Source organism: Heliconius melpomene, chromosome 10 (assembly GCF_056956725.1).
Source record: "Heliconius melpomene rosina isolate 202511_hmr_F chromosome 10, ASM5695672v1, whole genome shotgun sequence".
Lineage (NCBI taxonomy): Eukaryota > Metazoa > Arthropoda > Insecta > Lepidoptera > Nymphalidae > Heliconius > Heliconius melpomene.
Genome location: NC_140398.1, coordinates 10,573,014 through 10,595,056, shown reverse-complemented (window position 1 = coordinate 10,595,056; position 22,043 = coordinate 10,573,014). Strand labels below are relative to the sequence as shown.

Below are 22,043 nucleotides of genomic sequence, written 5' to 3'. Positions count from 1 at the left end.
ACCGAATAAACGCTATCGGTGACGCCGAAGAGAATTCCAATTTCATTATAAAATCACTTCAGACGTGAAAAAAAAGAAACTAATATTAACTGAAAAATTAATTTCAATATCTTTCTTTGACTTGAGTTCTTTTATAGATTTATAATGACTTTCATACTGTCCATAGCTATTTTTTTAAAGTACTTATTTTTTATATTTAAATCAAAATACCACAACAAATATAATGAAATATTATAAGGGTCTAAAAAATTACAAGACATTAGCTTTTATCTCGGTTTGTTCTCGTACATATTCGATAAAAATATTTTCTGAATTCAATTAAATTGAACTGGGTTTTAATTAAATTGAATTCGACATAATTACTTGTCATTATTGGTGAGGGGTCTGGTTGCTTGGTGTTTCTGACATCGATCGCTTGGCCCATCAGGCCGCAATGTTTGTTCACCGTGCACGGTGAGGGTTCAGAGAGATTTATTTTCGGCAAAAGCCAAAAATACGCCCTTTTGTGATTTACTCGTACCACATTAAAACTAACATTTGTGGAGTAAAATGACATGTTCTGTAAAATTATTGTAAGGTATCATCTATATTCGCGGCGTTGAGTTCTCCCACTCAAAATACAATGCCTTCAGACTTCGGCAGAAAGTGGGGAACGGAGTGTTTTAACACTATGTTTCCTCTGCCTACCCTGCTGTGTGCGGGAAACAGCGTGAAGCTGTATCTATGTTTCTTTGCTTTTTTTAACCTCTCGTTTTAATTTAGCATTTTTAAATATAAATAGCCACTATGATGTGCAAGTTATACTGCAGTGACGGTATTTGGATTTAGTAATATAATTAAAGGAAAAACTCGTAACGGGAAGATAAGAATTTCGTCTTTGGATTTTTAATTACAAAGTTAATTAATTTACGTGATTCGAGTTGGAAAACTTTGCATTTTATGCAAATACGTCGTTTATTTGCTTTACATTAAACAAACGGCTTTTCGTTAAGAAACTTCGAATAATTCTGGACTATTGGAAAATAACTTCTTACGATAATATAACTGAAACTTATAGAACCATTCAAAATGAACTATGCATAAACAACTATATCATGCTTTTCATAGTCTAGCCTTATATAGTTTGATTGAAAACATTGACAAATAAATATTTGCATCAAATAAATATATGCATAGAACACCATCGTCATCGCTCAATCAAGTGTTTTGATTTATCTATGATTTAAATCAGTAATACAAAAATAATGTAAAAAAAAAATGTTGGTGTAAAAAATCACTTACAGGCGGATACATCATGCTAAAAATAAACTCCTTAGGCACACAACAAGTAATATATATAACCCTTCCTTAGCAGTCGTGAAAAATAAATAAGATTCGCTAGATTCTCTTTTACTCACCCTAACCTTGAAAAACGCGGAAAAGCGCGAAAAACTGTATTGTTACATTTACAAGACGTTATTATATTACACAGCATATACTTTTATTAAATTAGCGAATCAATTTTACATTTTTAAATATAAATTATTATAAAAAAAAAGATACATTTAAAAATATAAAAAAACCACTCTTCCGAGGGCGGGACAAGGGTCCAAGCCATCGGTGGCTAGGGCTCCAGAGAGAGGAACCTCCGCACAATACGTGCCGTCTCAAGTAACACTGCCTTCTGTATCCGGTTCTTGATCCAACAGCTAAGCGATAGCCTCTTAAGGTGTTGGTCGAGGCTTTTCGCTATTAAACCGTTAACCGAAACCACTATCGGCACAATGATAGTCGCATTGACATCCCACATGGCGGTAATCTCATGGGCTAGGTCCAAATATTTAGATTGTTTTTCTTTTTCGGCCTTCACGAGATTTTCATCATGTGGGATAGTAACGTCAACAATCACTGCGCGGCTATTATATTTATTATTAGAAATTAATAATTTTTAACTAATTATTTATGGTTTATTACTATTATAGTTTTTGTATATATGTTATAGAAAATGAATTGTTTAATCATTTATTCATATCATTAAATACAATCCAATATTACTTCAATTACGACATGAGGCATATTGCTGACTATTTATAGGTATTGAGTACTTTATTATTTTTTGTTTTTTTTTTGCTTAGGGTAATTATTGCTACCACTTGGAGAAAAAGAAGCATGATTTGTGTCCGGAGAGCTGTCATTCGTGTCACTCTTGTCCTCAATATGAAGGCTGCGTGCGAGCCGATCATCCCAGAAACTGCTATTACTATTGTTGTTAACCGACATGTTTTACATTTTTTTACATAACTAATTGTTGTTAATACTGAATATACATATTATTTTGATTACTTTTCATTTTTGTTTTTTTTTTTTCATTTTGCATTTTGTTTTCTTTAAGCTTTAAAAATTTAATCAAATCAGATTCACGCTGTATCCCGCAAACAGCTGGGTAAGCATAGGGAACCTAGTGTTAAGACGCTCCGTTCCCCACTTTTTGCCGAATTCTAGAGGCATGGCGTGTTGAGTGGCAGAACTCAACGCCGCCTTTAAGCGTCACATTCTACATTCGAGAGCCTAAAAATGTTAAATCGTTTCAATGCAGTAATCTTTATGTATGGACTTTTGCCTAATAATAGGGTATTGAAAAATGCAGGAAATTCATTAGACAGATACATCCAGGATAGAAATAACATCCTAATCCTAGTAGTACGCTTGTCTTTGTATACATGTGAAAATATTATCGTCAGAAATTTTCTCTAGCGAGCTGCTACAATAAGAGTAAATAGTAAACAAAGGGAACTACTAGGTTGATAAGCGTTTGATTGTATGCCGGCAGCTATCGACGAACCTTTCCTTTTAGTAAGAATTGCTTTGTGAAATTTATCCAGCGCGAGTATTGATTTTGCTGAAATGATGGGGAAATTTGTGGAGGTAGGTGCTTTGAAGTTGTTAAAAATGTAGGTACTTGTTAAGGATTTTGATCATACCGCGGCTGTAACATCCATTATTGGGTAGGTAGGTGTCGATTTATAAACAAGCGTAACAATTACCTTCAAACATCACACGTGACTTGTGATGATGACTGTCGCAGCCGCGGTCTGGTCGGATTTCATTGTGTAGCATCGAGGTGATGCCCTTGTGATTTCATCCTTGGTTTCAAACAGTGGATAGTAATGGAGAGGAAGAGAGGAGGCGGTCTTGGCTTCTCTTTGGAAAAAGTGAAGCTGAAGTTAAGAAGAATTTTAACATACATCAATTCTAAAAAAGCAGTACATTTCGTATAATAACAAGTTATTTTGTTACAGAAAACATCTGATTCCGAGGGATCTGAAAAAGAATTACCACACCCAAAAACGATCGAGCGGTTCTATTTCAAAATATCGATAACTTAACAAAACAGAAGAGAAAACACTTGAAAATATTTTATCGCCAATATGGAGAATACTGTATGGTTATTACATAGTTTAGTGGTAACTAAGTAAGGGTGCAGGCAAATGAGAAAGCGACGCGGTCGGGCGGCGCGTGCGCGGTGACTCCGCTCGCACCATGCGGCACGCCGTAGCGGTGCTCATCACCGCCGCGTGCGCCGCTGTGTCCGCGCAAATAGCGTGGACGCCTATCTTCCTTGATGCCAGCAGTGAGTATCTATCTATTATGTAATATATTTTTATTAATATTTTGTGAATTGTGCATTGTGCAGTGCATTTCATTTCAAAGGTCAAATACAATGAACTTTTAAGTTATAATTATAATCCATACCTATATTATAAATTCGAAAGTAACTCTGTCTGTCTGTCTGTCTGTCTGTCTGTCTGTCCTTTACGCAATCAGGGCCAAACCGCTAATTAAATTGTGATAAAATACTCATATAGAGATACTTGAGGGTCCCAGGATGAACATAGGATACTTTTTTTTTCTCATATTTGTAATATTTTCGATATATACTAATATATTAAAATAATTAATTTGACAAGCAATTTATTCCGCCATGTTAATAACAAACGTCGCTACGCGTTGCTAAGCAACGGCTTGCAAAGTTTGTTGTTTTAAGAAAACGTCACCCAAAGTGAGTTTGTCCATACATGGCGCGCGCCGATATAGATTTGTATACATTAACAAAAATTAGATGATTTCTATAATTTGATATTCATCCTTATGAAAATAAATATAATGGTCACTTTTAGCATTTCAACTAGATTGAAATTATAGTTTACTGTATAACATTGTAATAAATAATTAAGGAGATGTCACTTGATTCCAAATGACCTAGCCTACGAGTGGTATAGTATGACCGAATCGAACGGGCAGATGACTTTGAAATAAAATAAATATTTTTTTATATATTTTCGAATTACTATTATTTTTTATGTAATTATTTGCTGCTTATAATTAATTTATCTCAGTTTGGTTATCCATACCGATGTTATACACTTAAAATATCGTAATTTAAATCATTTGGGATTTTATTTAATATTGTTCGCAAAAATTAATAATTATTTAATATAGAAAAATGTTTAGGACGCGCGCACGGCAAACTTTAGGTACTTTTACTTCTTTTGTTTGTTCTTTTCTGTTACTCAGATATTTTTTTTAATAATAAATCTCTACTTATTATTATTTTTTAAATTTATTTTAGTTATTTAGGCTTATATTTTCGCGGGCGTAGCCGCGTCCGGGCCCACTAGTCTATTTATAAAACTATAAAGCTAAACGAAAGTTTACGTCAGACATCAAAACTTTATATTGTGATATTTTTTTGCTTTATGCTGTATCCTGCACAATGTTGGGCTAGTTAGGTTAGTTGCAGACTTAGTGTTAAAACACTCCGCTCCCATTAAGTCGTTCTCGGTATGAAAGCGAGAAAATTAAAATATGAAATATTTCATTTCCTTAAGGGGAAATTATTGCGTCAGTCGCACGCTAATAGACCTGTGCTTAAATTGAAATGTGTCTATTTTACAAAGGTCAAGTGGATCTATGGACGCAGTCTTCATCAGGCTGCGCCTGTCCAAGTGGAGATGGTGAACAATGTGCGTGCTGCGTGCGTGACGGAGCGTGCCCTTGTGGCAATATTGCACCAACACGCTGTTCGCAATGCGGCCTAGAGCAGTACTGTTCAAATAGTATGTATTTTATTGAATTAATATAGCTAATACCATAAACTATTACATATATCAATATATACTACTTTATATTTAACGCAAAATTAATTTCACATTAGTAATTTAATATGAAATTTATAACATTTTCTTCTTGTTATAACAGTGTGCAACATCACTATCGACTCACGGGTGCTGAAAAATAAATCTGGGAAAACGTTTGGCCAAATTAAATCACCCTCTTTTGAGGGTCCAGGTGCTTGTTCATATATTCTGCAACCTGATGCTGGACAACGAGTGGAAATACAACTCTATAGATTAGTATCAGTAGGAAGATTTAATGGTACAAGGTAATTTAATATACGTATATTATTTTTGTATGATTATGTTTCTAATAATGATGGTTTACGTTTGTACCACTTAGCATTTCCACTTGTTTTTTGTAAGTGGGAACTTAATGGTTCCTCATTCTGTTCCCCATTTTCCGCTGAATTTTCGAGATATTGTGTATTGAATGGAACTCGACAACACGCTTTACCTTGGTACCAGAGCGAGCGAAATGTTAAATAAATCATTGCCCCAAGTGGGAATTGAATCTATAACAGTCGCGTTTACAATCACACACATGTTCAATACGCCAAATAACACATCTATTTAAAATTATAAAATTATAATTAATTAACGAAATATCAAGCTTCAAACGTAAAGATTTATTGTTTTTTATTAAATCAAATTATGACCTCATAACCTGAAAGAAGAAACAAACAAATACTGTTTATAATAAAAGGGATACCATACGCCGACGGTTCAAATTCAAAAGCGTTCGTTACACTCCATAACAATGCCACCACAGCCACGTATTCAGGCAATCGCTTTGTCAAGTATACCTGAGAGTTGTAACTTAACAACAGTATATACCTACAGTACACACTTGATGTTATAGTTAATGGTGTGGAAAGTTCCTATAATAATATTATTTAGATGGAAATTTGTATGTCCTATATATATTTCAAATATTCGTTATGACTATATTTCAGAGATGGAGGTTTGAGATCTTTTAATGAATAATTCATTAAAAGATATGTTTTTTGCAATAGAGTAATGTCTTTTATTTACATGTTTTATTGTTAATTCCATACATACAATAACATACAGATATAACAAAAATATTATAACAATATCATAATTGTTATAAATACATGTAATTTGTTTTTGTCTGAATATGTAGTTGTCAATCAATGAATTCTACAAATTCTGAAAATAAAATTTAAATAAATATTACATTTCCTCGAGTGGGATCGAACCCACTACCAATCGCGATTACAGTCACACTCACATGTGCCCCTGCGCCACGACTGGCTTCAAATATATTTCTTTATAGTAATTTCCATGTTTAATCTAGCTGTGTAGGCGGTTGGCTGCAATTAAGCGACGCGGGCGCAGTGCCCGGCACCAGCCGCGCGGCGGAGACCCGCTTGTGTGGCGCAAACGAGCGGTACACCCCTCCTGTCGTATTGTTCGCTGATCATGGAGCTTCTGTCCTTGATTTTAGGTAATTTTTTTCTCAATATTTATTAAATATACTTCACTTCATTTGAATATTTTATTATGTTTATAAAGCTTTTTGTACTAGCATCATCCTCTATTTACTAGTAAAATATCAACAGTAATGGTTTTTAATTGTATTTACACTATATATTAAAATTCCTCGGAATATGAAGATGTTATATTACTTTATAAATCAAATATAGAAACTATATATAGTTTACTATACATCGTTTTTTTTTACTATACGAATACTCGTATAGTTAAAAAAAAAGATTTCGACGAATTGATAATCTCTTCCTTTTTTGAAAGTCGGTTAAAAATGTTTAAATGACATAAGAGGTGATTTTTACATCTGCAAAATAAATGAAAGTTCTCGTAATTAAACGTTTTGCACCTCAACTAAGATACGGTATAAACTGTTGCACGAAGTCATTAGAACTAGACCAGAAGCAAGTGGTATAATGGATGTTACTTAATATAGACTGTTTGTGCTTTTTTATCGTCCGAGGCAGTAGTAATGCAGTTATTGCAACGTTAATGAACTACGTTCAAAGTTATCTATAAGGTTACTTGTACCTGCACACAGCAGGGTAGGCAGAGGAAACCTAATGTTATGGCACTCCGTTCCTCACTTTCCGCCGAATTTTCGAGGTATTGCGTGTTGAGCGACGGGACTCAACGCCGGGCTCAAGCTCTTGTGCCCTGCGCCACTACAGCCTCTCTTTATTGTTCTAGCAGTATTTGAATCCAAAACCCTAATAAATCATATAAAACTACATATCTGGTGCTAATCAAAAATCAAAATCAATAGTTAATTTAACCATAATGATTACATTTTCACGAGCCTATCGATATTGAAACTACAAAATCCAAAGCCAAATCCGGTCTTCTGCTATGCGGTCGCATCAAATCGTACAATCTGTATGGCTAGTTAATTGCGTTCTCATTTATTAATAGAAGTGGATAATATTACTAAGTGATATACATTGTTATTAGATAATTTTGTATGTGAGTTTATTGTACAATTGTTGTTAATTATGTTACGTATACTTTTAAGTTTTTTTTTTATAAATATTAAAAAATTAAAGTAGGATCGTTTACCTTAATTTCAAAAGTTAGTTAGTTGACTAATGAAATTTGGACCTAATTATTGGATTTGATTACTATAAATAAATCAAAACGTGATATTGTCTAAAAATATCTGTCATAACAAACAACTATAAAAAATACAACACAAATAGATATTTCTTAGTATATGAAACATACTAATTTCAATACAGAGAATGAGTGGAAACTCAACCACCTACCCATTCATAAAATCATTGAAGTCTCAAACCCACCATACTAGAGGGCAAGATACAGTCAGCTTAAAATTTTCTTTGAACAAATCTTTTCATTACTTCAAGTAAAGTTTACTTTCTAAACATTCTGCCCATACCAACCAAACAGGGAACAGTACTATTCGATTCGGAATTGTGGCTTCTTAACAAAGGCGAAATTGTATTGGGGTCCGACGACGCTCGGCGCAAAGCAAGTCCTTGAGGGAATACTGATTGATTTGAACTATTGTACAATCAGTGTCTAAAATGTTAGAGTACGAGGAAAAAATAATTATATTTCATATTTATCTTAGCATTATGGCTATAGCTTTTTATATTTATATAGCTTATTATATTTCTTTTAACAGCATAATTAGGATGTGAAACACTAAAGTTCGCGTTGATAAATTAAAATTAAATCAGTTTCACGCTGTGTTCCGCATACAGCAGGGTAGGTAGACGGAACCTAGTGCTTAAACACTCCGTTCTCCACTTTCTGCCAATTCAGGGGGTATTGCGTGTTGATTGGCCGAACTTAAGTTCGTGTTGATATTCAAAGTTAATTATAATAACTATAGTGTCATAATTAACATTTTAAACGATAATACTTATAGCTCAACGCCATTCCTTTTTCAACTCTGTTCTCTATAATTTAAATTGCCTTTTTATAATATTTTGTATATATCTATATATATAAAATCGAAAGGTCACTCACTCATCACGAAATCTCAGAAACTACATGTGCTAGGAATCTTAAATTTTGCATAGGAGTTACTTATAAGACGTAGGTGCTCGCTAAGACGGGAATTTGCAATATTCGACTCCTAAGGGGATGAAATAGGGATTGAAAGTTTGTATGGAAAAAAATTTAAATCGCCACCGATTTTTATAAAATTTGAAATTTAAACTCTTAAAATTATTTCATTGAACACGTGTTTCATGGTTTATTAAGATTCAACCCCAAAAGTGCAAATAAGCGGGCGAAGCTGCGCGCGTCCGCTAGTAACTCTATAAAGTTCATAAAGCCTTAATAATGCTCAGAGAGTAAAGTTATATTTCATTCACAGGATAACAGAAAAAACAGTGAGATCCCAGTTTCTCGCGTTCTTCAGCTTCACTTCTTTAAGTAATACACAAGGCGTGGGTTTCCACCCGAGAGGGGGCTCTCGTATTCCACAAACAGGTAAGGTTTTTATAAACGAGTTGCGATCTGCTATATTTTATGAAGTTAATAAATGTAAACTTCAAAGCTTTGTTTTAAATTGTAAATTTTTATATATTTAATAGTATATATAGTATTTTTTTATATTTACACTAATTAGATACTAGAATAGAGTACAATCATCTTAAACAATTATTTTAGTGGGTAAATATAGGTAGAATATAATATTTATTATGCATAACACTTCCGGTACCCACTTTCCGCCGAATGATGGCATTGCGTATTGAGTGGCGTAACTTAACGCGACGCTTTGCCTCGTTACCAAGGCAAGCCAAATTAAAATATTAAATATTTCGTTTCCCCGAGTGGGAATCGTACCCACCGCCTATCGCGTTTACAATCGCATGTTTGTGGTCCTTCGCCACGAATGGCTTCAAAAATAATATTTATTTAATTATATCATTAAAACTTTGTTTTTATGTAGAAGATATCATCACAAAGATGTAGGAGGACGTTATTGCTGATATTCTATTTAGAAAAAGTACAATAAGTACTTGCACCTGGCATATAATACTTTTCAGATTTCTTTCTTTTGTTACCGTACAAACAGAGTTTTGAAAGGCTATTTATACGTCCTTTCTACGAAGACGTTCAGATAAATAAAGGGATCCTCGCGCTGTAATATAAGCAGACATATTTCGATCTCTTACGTCAAAAGGTAAGAAAGAGCTTAAGGTTGTGTAAATTCAATCGGTTAGAATTTTGTGACAAATATGTATATAGATATTTTTTTAGGTGATTCACAGATGCTGAAATGAATTAGACATATCGAAAATATCGCTTGTTCTTTACATTTTAGAGAATTATACATTTTTATAGGTTAGCTTAAATACTTTTGAAAGATAATATTTATTGAATCCTTTGTTATATCATTTTTAGCTTTACGCTTAGCTTTTTTGAGCTTTAGCTTTACTGCACAAGGCAGGATAGGCAGGGGGAAGAAGTGTTAAGATTTTTCCGATCCCAACGGAAGTGTCTTAATGGCAACGGAGTGTTTTAACACTAAGTTCCCAGGCTACCTCTGCCTACACCGCCATGTACAGGATTTGACGCGAAGCTCAAAAAAACATACAAATACGTGCTTCATATTTCATATTATATTTAAGCATCCGCTCTATTACCCGATATGATATTGCGAAGGAAATCTTAAGGAAATCCTCATCAAAAACATCAAACATAAGCTATTACGTACGTAATACGTTTGTAAAACACGAGTATCGCGATATTGAGAGGACGCGACGTGCTTGTAACAAAATTCCATTTATTATTTCTATAATGACATTCTTAGATACTGCAGTGATATTTTATCCTCGACGCGAGCACTGAACACTGAAATTGCACATGATGATGTGACAGTCTCGCTGGCGAATGTGGAAAATTGTTTTCGCTAAGTTGAAAGTATGCATTTTTCCCACGTTCCGTGTTCCAAGCTCTTCTGAAAGTCTTTATACATTAGTTCACGTTCTCTGCTATATGTGTGTTACGTTTGTCAAACGTACCTGTTTGTTATTTTTATTGAAATACTTTTTAAGAGTATTTTATAAAATGTATAAATTTAGTTGTATTGGTGTGTTGAACTAAAAACGACTACTGTATGATTTGGTTATGGGTTCAAATTTTATGGACAGAAATGTTTTTAAGGGTTATGTAAACTTGTTGCAGTTGAAGACAAGTAAATGTTGTTTTAAATTATGAAATGGTATAACAATATTCATCACAGACTTTAATCTTCTATATGTTTTATTATTAATTTCGTAAAATGAAATATTTAATTTATACAGGTAATTCGAATATATTCTCTTTATTACAGGGATTTTCCTTAAGTAATTCACTGAAGCTTACGGTGGATCCGTATTACTTGGCTACGTTGAACTTATTAGTTAGTGTCGGACTATTCATGACCTTATTTGAATACACCGCCCTGAGAATCTGTATCTCTGCATATAATTTACATGCATTAAATAACAGAATGTATATTATGTATAAGAGATTTAAATGAAATATATGATAATTTATATGTTGTTTATATTTGATTTATTTGGTTTTTTAACCATCATATAAGATTTAGTAAAATTTTAATTTTATTTCGCGTTCGTATTATTTTTTAGTCTTATTAAAACTTGTCTAAATGATTTAAATAAAATTGAAATTATCTAAATTAAATTCGCGAGTTTTTATACTTCCAACCTCCATTACTACGTTTCATGACAGCATCGAAAAATAAATGATAACACATGAAACGTATAAATTAAGATTAGACTTCACCTTGATTTGTGTCTGAAGATTTAGAAAAAAAATAATTTAAATAATTCGAAATCGAAATCGTAAATGTAACGATTAGATAAAACCGTTACTGTACACAACTGATATTAGAGTGTTAAGACACTGTTGCTTATTTTCCGCTGAATCCTGGAGGCATTGAGTGTTGAGTGGTGGAACTGAAAGCCTCGATTTAAGGAATTAACTTCATAATAAAGATTTTCTTGGGTCGATCTGCACAGATTGAAATGACAAAATCGAATAATACTGCCAACCCTTATCAATGCCAAAATGATCACGGTAGCGACTTATCAAATATACTCGTATGTACATTTATCGACTATCTCCTTAGAAACTTACAGCATTGAAATGGAAAAGTAAAAGCAATACATAATATAATTAATATAATTTAATCGTATTTATTTATTTTGATAGTAAAAAATTAAATGGCATTATTTTTCAAGTTGATTAAATTTTACTTTATTTAACATAAATATTAATTATTATTTTTAGCTTTACACTCTATCCACACTTAGCGGTGTAGTCAGAGGGAACTTGAGAAGCTAGTGTTAAGATATTGCTGTATGTTAAGTGGCGGAACTCAGCGTGCGTTGCAACACCAGAGCTAACAAATAAAAATATTAAATATTGAATTTCTTTGATTGGATATCGAACCCACAACCTGTCGTGTTTACAGTCATACGGTTGTGCCCTTACGCCACGACTGGCGTCGATGTTCTAAAATATTAATTGCATACTTAAGATATTAGCTGAAGCGCTAATATTTGTGATTCAAATAATACTTATTTTCAACAGACTGTGACTGGCTCTACCAAGACGTCTCGTGTCGTGGAGCTGGCTCGTGTGTCCTAGCGAGTCCGGGGTACCCTGGACTGTATCCTCCACATCGACGCTGTCGCTATCTCTTCGCTACCAACTCCGTACATACACGCGTCAAGATTGTTTTTACGTCTATCTTATTGCCCAAGGAGTAAGTACTGATATTTTTTATTGAGTAGTATCAATTCCTCTAGCGTATTGCGTGTACTCGTATATCGCTCTGTGACAAATGATCGTACTTCGTAAGTAATTTTATACAAAAAATTGTGTTATTTGTTAGAAAATAAGCTTTTCTAATATGTTGTTTTTATATACATGTTATTACATATAATGTTACGTCACAATCTTCATACATTTTTAATTAAAATATAAGGTAAAAATATTCCTTAATTTAATATGTATTTTTTGTTTATATTATATTATTACAACAGAAAGAAGTTCTTTGCAATTAAAATGTTCAATAAAATTTAATTACAAAACCATCTTTCTAAAGCTGGTGAAAGCTCGACGTGTATTTTGTAGGTTGCCTGAGACTGAGATCGAGGCCGACTGTTGATATTTCATCCATAATTATATTCAGAATGTTAATGAATAACGAAGGCCTTGTTATTCTCTTTCTTGTTGGCTCAGCGTGGTTCAAATTCAAAATCCAACATTTACCTTACTGTGTTATTTCGTTGATCGGGTTTGTTTACTTTAATGTGTGTATGTTATGTAATCGACAATCTGTATAATTTAGGTATTTTATACAATACCTAGGTAATGTTTAAAATACCTGAGTTCAAGGTCAAGGTTCAAGGTCAAGTTTTATTAACTTGGTCTATATTCCTACATTCAGTTTTTAAGTACACGTTAGATTAGAAAAGGGAGTTCAATATATATTACACAATTCATTTATATTTAACATACTTATTATACGTATCTTTGTATCCAATATTATTTACTATATTTAAGCATATAAAAGCTTTTAACATAGAATTCTCTGTAAAGAAAAATGTTCCAAGAAGTGAGATTTGAACTCATTACCAATGGAACATCGCCATCCCTCGTTAATGAAATCCAATGGTTATTAGTTCCATCCATTCAAATTTTTAAATGATGACGTAAACAATTATCACGATGTCAATAGAAGTACGTGATGTTTATAAAAAAAATACTTTTATTTTGCTTACTTTACATGACAAATTTGAAAAAACTTCGACTTCAAAGGTTTTCTCAGTAATATAAAGGAAGCATCGTTAAAAAGCCTCGAGAGGACCGTTCTATGTCAATTCCGGCGGAAGTATTTTTATCAGCCGCCCGCATGAAATCCATTCGTATGTTGAAAGGCCGCTGAACAATGTCTGTAAATAAAAGAACCTCTCCGTATCTCTCTTTCGCCCTTATGAACACGCCTCACTAAAATTTATGTACACAAAATTGATGTCAGAAATGACATTTATTTATTCGTTATAAGTTTAAACTATAAATGTTCATTTTAAAAATTAATAAATACGTTTTTGTTTATTTATTAAGTTAGTGACACAGTGTGTGACTGTAAATGCAATGGTTGTGAGGTCGATTCACATTCGGGGGAATTAATTATTTTATATATTAATTTTTGCGCTCTAGTAACAAGCGTTCACCGGTGAGTTCCGTCACTCTGTAACGTATGGGTGTAAACACACACGTAGTACGTCGAAAATCTGCGAAAAGTGGAAGACGGAGTGTCTCAGCACTACGTTCCTACTGCCTACAAAGCGAAGCTAAAAAAATACTCTCTAATTAAAACTGTTTTGAATATATTTTAAAAAGAGATGTTGGTGTATTTATATCTAAAAAATATGGACTTATGTAATTAAAATTTAGTTAATTAATAGAACTTAGAAAAGCTAATGTGTAATTAAAAATATATATTTCAATTTTTTACATGTAATATAATATTGAAGTTACGACGTCTGTGCACAAGTGTCTTTGAAATACAAAAGTTTAATAAAATAAATAATAAATAATGTAAAAACATCCATATTTCTATAGCTTTTAATTAATGTGAAATGTAAATATAAAAAAAACAAGGTCGTACATTTTTATACTCGAGCTTATATTATGTGACAATTTTTCAATGGCAAACTGCGCTCTAGATATTTGTATGAAGACGCTTCACCCACAAGCAAACATACTGCATTGACGCTCTACCTAGAGAAACTTAATCATTTTATACCACCAATTAGAAGAAAATATGGTCCGTATCGTATTCATTCCATATTAAAAGCGGTGAATCAAATGCAGAGAACTATTCATCGCATTTGAAATGGCGTAGGGGTGTGGTTGAGGAGTACTCCCGACAATTGGTAATTATCACCTCTTTGCAGCAATTGTACTACGGACTATTTAACGTTGCGGGCTGGCAGCTCGCCCTCCGCCCCGGTGCTTGCGACGCTGTGTTCCGAGAGGAGCGCCACATTGGAGCATCCCGGGCCAAATCTATTGTTGGAATTCAAGTAAGCTCCATTTAGCAGAATCCCATTGATGGCAGTTCACTGTATCGTCACTGCTTTGTAAAGCTAATTCCCTTTGATCTCGCGTTACTACGTTTGATTCGAATACGGAACATCGATTTTAATAATTATAGTTTATTAATAATTTGCATTTGGTGCTTGTTAATGATTAAAATATTAGTTGTGGACGTCGGTAATATAGAGAATATACAATTTAGTATATTAAACATATTACACACGGCTCTTTGATGCTATACACACTACAGTTATACAATTATGCGCAGTTATTATAATTGGTTTGTATCGGTTATGTCGATAGCTTATTATGCATTCATCTCATCTATAATTAATAATATAAATATTAAGCAAACATAACAATTTAAATTTTTAATGAAAGGTTAATCGTCTATATATTTATATAAATAATTAAATACAAATAACATATTCATGGAGCAACTTATATAATTTTCCCAAAGTATGTGATAATAAAAAAATAACCATTTTTTAATTTTCTTATTTGTAGTTGTACATACGAAAATAATTATTTATAGATGGTCTAAATTGTTTATTTTATAAAGTTAATCACAAGTAATATGTTAGTTAAAAGCTGCTAAAGTATTGAAATTTATTACATTTAATACAGTAAGCGTGTCTGAACTCTCAAGTTTTCATTACGAGCCAAAGCTACGAAGAAACTTTTTTAGAATAATATATTACTCCAATTCTTGCTTACTTCTCCAATTTCTTCTCAAAATATAGAATTGCAGTAGAGCTGTCGATGTACATATAGACAGATATGTGATATGAAAATAAATATTAAAATTTAAATGATACAAAAATGTTTTGCCTTTACTTTTTTTTTATGTATCTTTACAAATTGGCACTATTAAATGACTTACATTAAACCATTAAAAAAAAAGAAACTCATTTAGTAGTAAATATAGATTTAAAATCCAGTCTTTAGCTTATAATAAACCGGCATTATTTCAATTTAATCCCTTAAAATTACATTGTTTCTGTGGTATTACATACAATCTCTTTTCAACTCCAATACTCTGACCCAATTTGTAGCGAGGTTTAACCACTTACACTGCAGAACTGCTACTATTTATTGCATGACGGAACTTTATTCGTACTTTCTTATTAAACTGTTTTAACTGGAGCCCGTTGCGGTTATTGTGGCTTGTTAGTTTCAATTGAAATATAATACAAATATAAATTTTACTTAACTCATAGTTAAGTTTATCGAGGACTGTAACGCGACGGTTGTGGGTTCGATCCCCACTTGAGGAATTAAACTATTTATTTACATTTATATTTTCATTTCTTCGCTCTGGTGTCGAGGCGGCGTTGAACTCCGCCACTCAAAACCCAATTCCTCCAGAATTTGGCGGAAAGTGGGGAACGGAGCCTCTTAACACTACGTTCCCTCTGCCTACCCTGCTGTGTGCGGGATACAGCGTGCAGCTAAAAAATAGTTTAAATATAAAATATTTTGTTATTTAGCTCCGGACCATTGGTACCGCCATACGATTATAATGGCTTCATAGCGAAATTGGACTTTCTGGAAAAGATTGACACTAGCGGTCCACCACCAACAGTGGCCGCCTCGCCGCCTCTAGCTGCATTGACCCATTATACACATGACAAGAGGCCCAATTATTTAACAGGTTAGTACAGAAATATATTTTTTATTTCTCCGTAGGATGTTGAAAAATTTAAAAGACTCAAATAATATGAATGTGACGATAGCGAAACCGAGTAGCTAAATCCGACTCACGAACGCTCTATTGGTTGGTTTACATAAAATGTATCTGTTTTGCTATATTCTATTTGGCAACCACACGATTTCAAAGCATCATTTTGTAACCAAAATATGAATAAAATTTTATCTCATATTTTTTATTTGTGTATGTACAGAACAAGCGTGCCTCAAATATTTGCTTATATGAAAATAAAATAATAAGCACGTATTATTTTGTTTAAATATTTAAATAGAAGTAATTAAGGCATTCGGATAGTAATATTTATGATATATATGTGTACTTTATACCATTTAAAGCAACACACGATTGGCTTTTAGTTTGGATAATCGATATCTTCGTGTTTGCTTATATTTCATTGTAAGGTTATTGAGTTCGTATTCTTATCACGAATTTTCCTCTAGAATTAATGTTTTTATATTTACAAATATTTTTTCTGTATATCTTATTATTAACTTTCACGTGATTACTTATAAGATTTTTTCCCTACATATTTTATAATGACGTAGGTGAAAGGACTTCAGGGCAAGAAGTCGATCCCGTATCAAACGAGATATTAAGCAACCACGGCGGGCACATAGGTTGCGGGGCGACCGTACGCGGATATGGCGTTGGCGGAACCCGCTCAGGTCACTTCGATACTAGAGCCACAGCGTGGCGTTCTCAGTGCGCTATACATTTGCTTGGAACACCTACAGATGTGGTTCAAGTTTCACTTTTTAATTATAATTTAAGGTAAATCTCAAATAATTTTATAATAAAGATCGATAATTATATTTAAGTAGATTAGGCAATATTTTAGTAGATTAAAACAAATTATTATTTATAAAGTGAATTTATTTTGATAATTTTTTTAATATATTTTACTGTAAAATATAGCGATATTTTTCGTTGTTACCAGATTGCAAAGTTGTAGATCTCATATAGAGATTTTAGAAGGTCTTCATGAATTTGGTGGAAGAGGTGAAAGAGCCGATAGATTCGAAAGAGGTGATAAAGCGATATTACGAGTTTGTGGTCAAACAGTAAGAGAAGCAAGAGATCCCGCTGGCAGGTTTCTTGTAAGACAAGCAATAACATCTAAAAGTTCTAATTTGACGATACTTGTTAGAAGAGCAACATCACAAAGTGTTGACGAAGAAGAATTTGTTGATGGGGCATTTGTTTTTCACGACGGTAAGCGATAAAAAGAATATTTGCTAAAAAAATATCATAAACATTGAAAACTTATTGATTTTGCATATGAATTGAAACATGCTAAATACATTATTTTCTAGATACAAAATTAACATTTCATTTTGTCGTATATAAATTTAAAAGTCTATATTCATATATTTTTTTAATAGAGCAACATGAAGGTACAATATCACCAGATGCAACTTGTGCGTCAACACATTATGGACTAGAAGCACCTGCTCATGGTGGTGTCTCTGCACCATCACATCATCATATATTTTGGAATATTGAAGAACGACTAATATGCACACATCGGTTTATTCCGGCTTCTAATCAAAGTGTCACGATTGAAGTAAGAATTTAATTATTGAAATTGAATATAAATATTGAATTGTATTTTAATTTTTGGAGTATTTATATTGTGACACATGAACAATAATTTACATATTATTCAATCATTTATTTTAATTACATATATCATACACTTCCAGCAGTACTATAACCTACATTATTAAATTAAAAAATCTATTAATATTATATGATTAAATCTCCTGAATCATTTTAAATTTTGCTAAGATAAATATGCAAAAACAACCAGAACTTATTTTAATTTCTCAAACAGATACAACGCTTAGAACGCATGTGGAGTGCCGAACCTACAGGCAGTGTGGCAACCGGCACTGGAGGGTGTCGCACTGCCTGTGGCGACGCGGGCTGTGAGTGTCGATCAGCTACACCCCTACATTTTCACGACCACATTGCTCTAGTGGCGGGCGACGGCACCCATTTGTCTTGTTTGTGCGGCGATTTTCAGGTAAATTTCTCATTTAGAACGCACTTAACACTGTTACGTAGGTTAAGGAATTTAAATTTTAATTATTCTTTAGTAAGTAGATACTAGTATATATTTGTATCGTTATGTTTTAATAACATTTAGTAATTTTTCATAATTTATATAATATTTTATATAGGTTGTCCATAATATAGGGATGAGCATTAAAGTGTATAACACTTAAAATTTACAAAAAATAATTGAAAACTAGTTTCCAACGTAATCAGCCGTCGTCATGGAAATTTACCATTGGTAAGTGTACCAATGGTAAATTAGGTAAATTAGGTGATAGGTTCTTATCACTTGTTCACATCGCCCAGTTGTCATCTGGTTCGAGACAATAATAATCATCAAACATCAACGCTCCCTAACAAAAGCCATCAGGCTACTAATGGAAAGGTTATCGGATAGCAAACATGACATAACCACATGGCTGTAAACCATCACAGGATAAAATGACGCCGAATTCAATTTTGTCCCTGCTTTCTGGATACCATATATGACAACCGTCCAGATATCTTGTAACTATCAAGTGTGTTTCAAAATAAACTGCTAATTTGTAGTTTTAATAGAAACAAAACATTTTATATGAAATTTTCTATCTTAGGTATGCTTATCTTTGTATATAGCTTCAACTTCTATACAACATTGAAACAAAGAGAATTATAAATAAATGGCAACCTCTCAACAAATTACCAAGAGTCGTATACATAATTACAAAGCAAAATGTTCTTTTGTTACTATGAAAGAAGGAAAATTCTATTCTTATCAAGCGTCAAGAAAATTGACGATAATTGCTTGACACAAAGAAAAATCGAAGCGATCTCTAAGCAAATCACAGCCCCGTTTATGTGACCTATAAATTACCAATCTTTTTAACGTTAATATTTTTTTCTCGTTTTCCTCAATGTATTGGAAACCATTATATTATTCTTACACAACATGCATTATCTTACCACAAACATATACATATGGGTATATAATTGTCAGTAAAAATAATAGTCTTCCTGACTTTCACAGTCAGTGCGATTCGTTCGCTTGGTTGCAATTTGGGTTCCAACCTTCGTCATTAAATAAGATAGACAATGATTTTAAGTATAATATATAGTATATTTGATCTTTAAGCGTTGAATCTTGCTTCTGCAATATATTAATTGAAGAAAATATAAGTATATCCCAGAGCACTGTTGACTTTTCATTAGCCTTTGCAGCAATACAAATTTCGTCGTAAAGGCGTAACAAATAAATTAATCGTGTTACCCGGGTCTTACGCCAACACGCCTACGGATGAACCGGTCGCTCCTTGACTGGCGTCCGGGTCCCGGGTTGCGGCGCGATCCGCATAATTAAGTAAGGGGGTTACCCATTAAGTATGTAATAGCAATAAAGCGCGCACCAACCGCCCGACCGTGAGGGCCGCCGTATAGAAGCAAATTTACCGCTAAATTATTTACCATGTTCTACATATTATGCATATTACATACGATGAGTAACGTAACCGGGGTGGCTGATTCAATGGCCTCATGTCAGGTTTAAACTCCGTCATACAAAAACTGGCAGTCTCCTGTGTAAAGTTCTCATTGATTTCGTTAACGCCGTTTCAAAGACGTGTTTCCGAATTTGAATAGCAATTAACCGATAACGAAGTTGCTCGACCTAATTGGGAAAGTTATTTGAAAGTATAACTGTGATTTATATTCCGAAATGAGAAATTGGTTGTAGAACAAATAAGATATTTTCGATAATTCTGAAATTTAAATTATTAATACGACGTACGTAAATGCTAGATAATTAATTAATTTATTAATTTAAGTATAAATTGAATATGAATAAAATTTATTATTACATTATTTACCTTTTTTTTTTCAGTTAATTATTATTCTTTAATTGTAAATTTTAAAAAATAAGTTTTTAATGTGAATATATAATTCGTAACGCAGAGTACGTAGGCTATCTATCGAGTTGATCGCTTCGGTTATTAGACGAACGCTCCCGGTGACAACCCACAATCTCTCCCCTGAAAATTCAATTACTTAGTTAGCGGCTACGGCTATATAAAGATAAATGTATATAGCCCTTCGCAAATTTAACAGCAGACACCCTTGTTATTTTGCAGGAAAACGTGAAAAGATATTTTCTCATACAAATAGCGGGTAGCAAAAAACCTGTACCTACAAATTACGCTGTTCTGAAAGCCAATATTCTCTATTTCCCAAAGGAAAAGGTTAGGGTCTGTCCCTTACTCTTTATTATAAGTATGCAAAAAATCAACTTATTAAGTTACCGGAGCGCGTTATTGATTCCCGGAAACCTCTGGATTAGACTATGTCATTTTCTAAGTAAAATTGGATGAAAAAGATATATTTTAATAGTATAATAGAATAAGTTTATTATTTGACCAGGCCGCGTGGTTACCTGTGGTAGTGCGAAGCTGGACAAGTCTCATACTGGAGTACTCAGTGGCGCACTATACGTACGCCAGTCGAGGATTTGATTATGCAGCCGCATATAGCTTTAACGACGACGCCATGTGCGGCCAGCGCACGTACACCACACACTCAGGTAAAAATTGAATTTATTATAATATACATTTTTACGTTTTTATTACACCAAACGAGATATTTTTATTGATATTACGTGTAATACAAATAATACTGGATTAATACCGATGATGCTCATCTTGCGAAGGAAAAACAGCCAATTTAAATCCAAATTCGTCGCGCGTCGCGAACGTTTGTTACGGCGCGATGGATATTGTTCTCGGTGGCGTGGGGCGTGTCCGAGAAAATTACGTGGCACCGACCCAGTTCCATGCCGGGGGGTGCCGTTGGGGTAACGTGAAATGAAAAAACCTTGAACGAGATCGTAATGTTCCAATTACACCGCTGGTACTCGTATTGCGGTTCTGCGCACTCGCTATTCTTTTTGTCACTCACAAACGTTAGCCTAGGTTGCTTTAAGAGTTTTAGGGTATTACCAATGTGAATTTTTAGTTTCTAAGTATGACTTTTTACCAGGGGAGATATCATCGAGGAACGTGTCCGTCACCGGTAGTTTAAATGAATTTTTCTACCAACAATGCACTTGGGTATTGGATTCGAACGTTGAAAGGCAACTGTACATCGATATTACGTCTGAGCAGGTATGCTATTTATTTTTCGTATGCAATTTTAGTAACAATCTAATAGTAAATCGTCATTTTATTAAATTCTCCTGAATATATTCTTGGTTCGTAGATTTTGTGAATGCTTTTTATGAAACTTGAAATAAATTTAGCCTTCAAAGTGATTTTTAAATTGCATTTCATTTATTCTGTAGGATAAGTCTTGCAGCTCTTGGAATATTACACTTCACGAGTGGTCGGGCCTGGGCGCTCACAGCGACAGCCTGGCGGCGTCCGCTGGCGATTTACTTTACACCTTTTGCGCTCGACATAAGAATCACACCTTCATTCTGCCCTGGAGACTCAACACTGTTGTTATTAGGTAATATAATACTGCTATTCTTCTTTTCAACTTTATCAAAAATATTTATG

At 33.4% G+C, this 22,043-nt stretch overlaps 2 protein-coding genes across 4 annotated transcripts in view; one reads left to right on the top strand and one right to left on the bottom strand.

The window, feature by feature from the left end:
- The window catches only part of Rpn13 (regulatory particle non-ATPase 13), a 306,135-nt gene that overhangs the window by 223,998 nt on the left and 60,094 nt on the right, over nt 1-22,043 (bottom strand). The window lies entirely within an intron of this gene.
- The window catches only part of LOC146535580 (uncharacterized), a 38,448-nt gene that overhangs the window by 13,311 nt on the left and 3,094 nt on the right, over nt 1-22,043 (top strand). For all 3 annotated transcript variants that reach the window (XM_085190990.1, XM_085190988.1, XM_085190989.1), the window contains exons 3-17: nt 3,279-3,610; nt 4,938-5,096; nt 5,239-5,422; nt 6,475-6,624; nt 9,007-9,122; nt 12,237-12,411; nt 14,612-14,740; nt 16,244-16,407; nt 17,010-17,235; nt 17,402-17,676; nt 17,847-18,028; nt 18,299-18,490; nt 20,911-21,070; nt 21,526-21,650; nt 21,827-21,993. In XM_085190990.1, coding sequence (XP_085047116.1) covers nt 3,520-3,610; nt 4,938-5,096; nt 5,239-5,422; nt 6,475-6,624; nt 9,007-9,122; nt 12,237-12,411; nt 14,612-14,740; nt 16,244-16,407; nt 17,010-17,235; nt 17,402-17,676; nt 17,847-18,028; nt 18,299-18,490; nt 20,911-21,070; nt 21,526-21,650; nt 21,827-21,993 — 2,495 coding nt within the window. In that variant the 5' untranslated portion in view covers nt 3,279-3,519. The remainder of the gene's footprint in view (nt 1-3,278; nt 3,611-4,937; nt 5,097-5,238; nt 5,423-6,474; nt 6,625-9,006; nt 9,123-12,236; nt 12,412-14,611; nt 14,741-16,243; nt 16,408-17,009; nt 17,236-17,401; nt 17,677-17,846; nt 18,029-18,298; nt 18,491-20,910; nt 21,071-21,525; nt 21,651-21,826; nt 21,994-22,043) is intronic.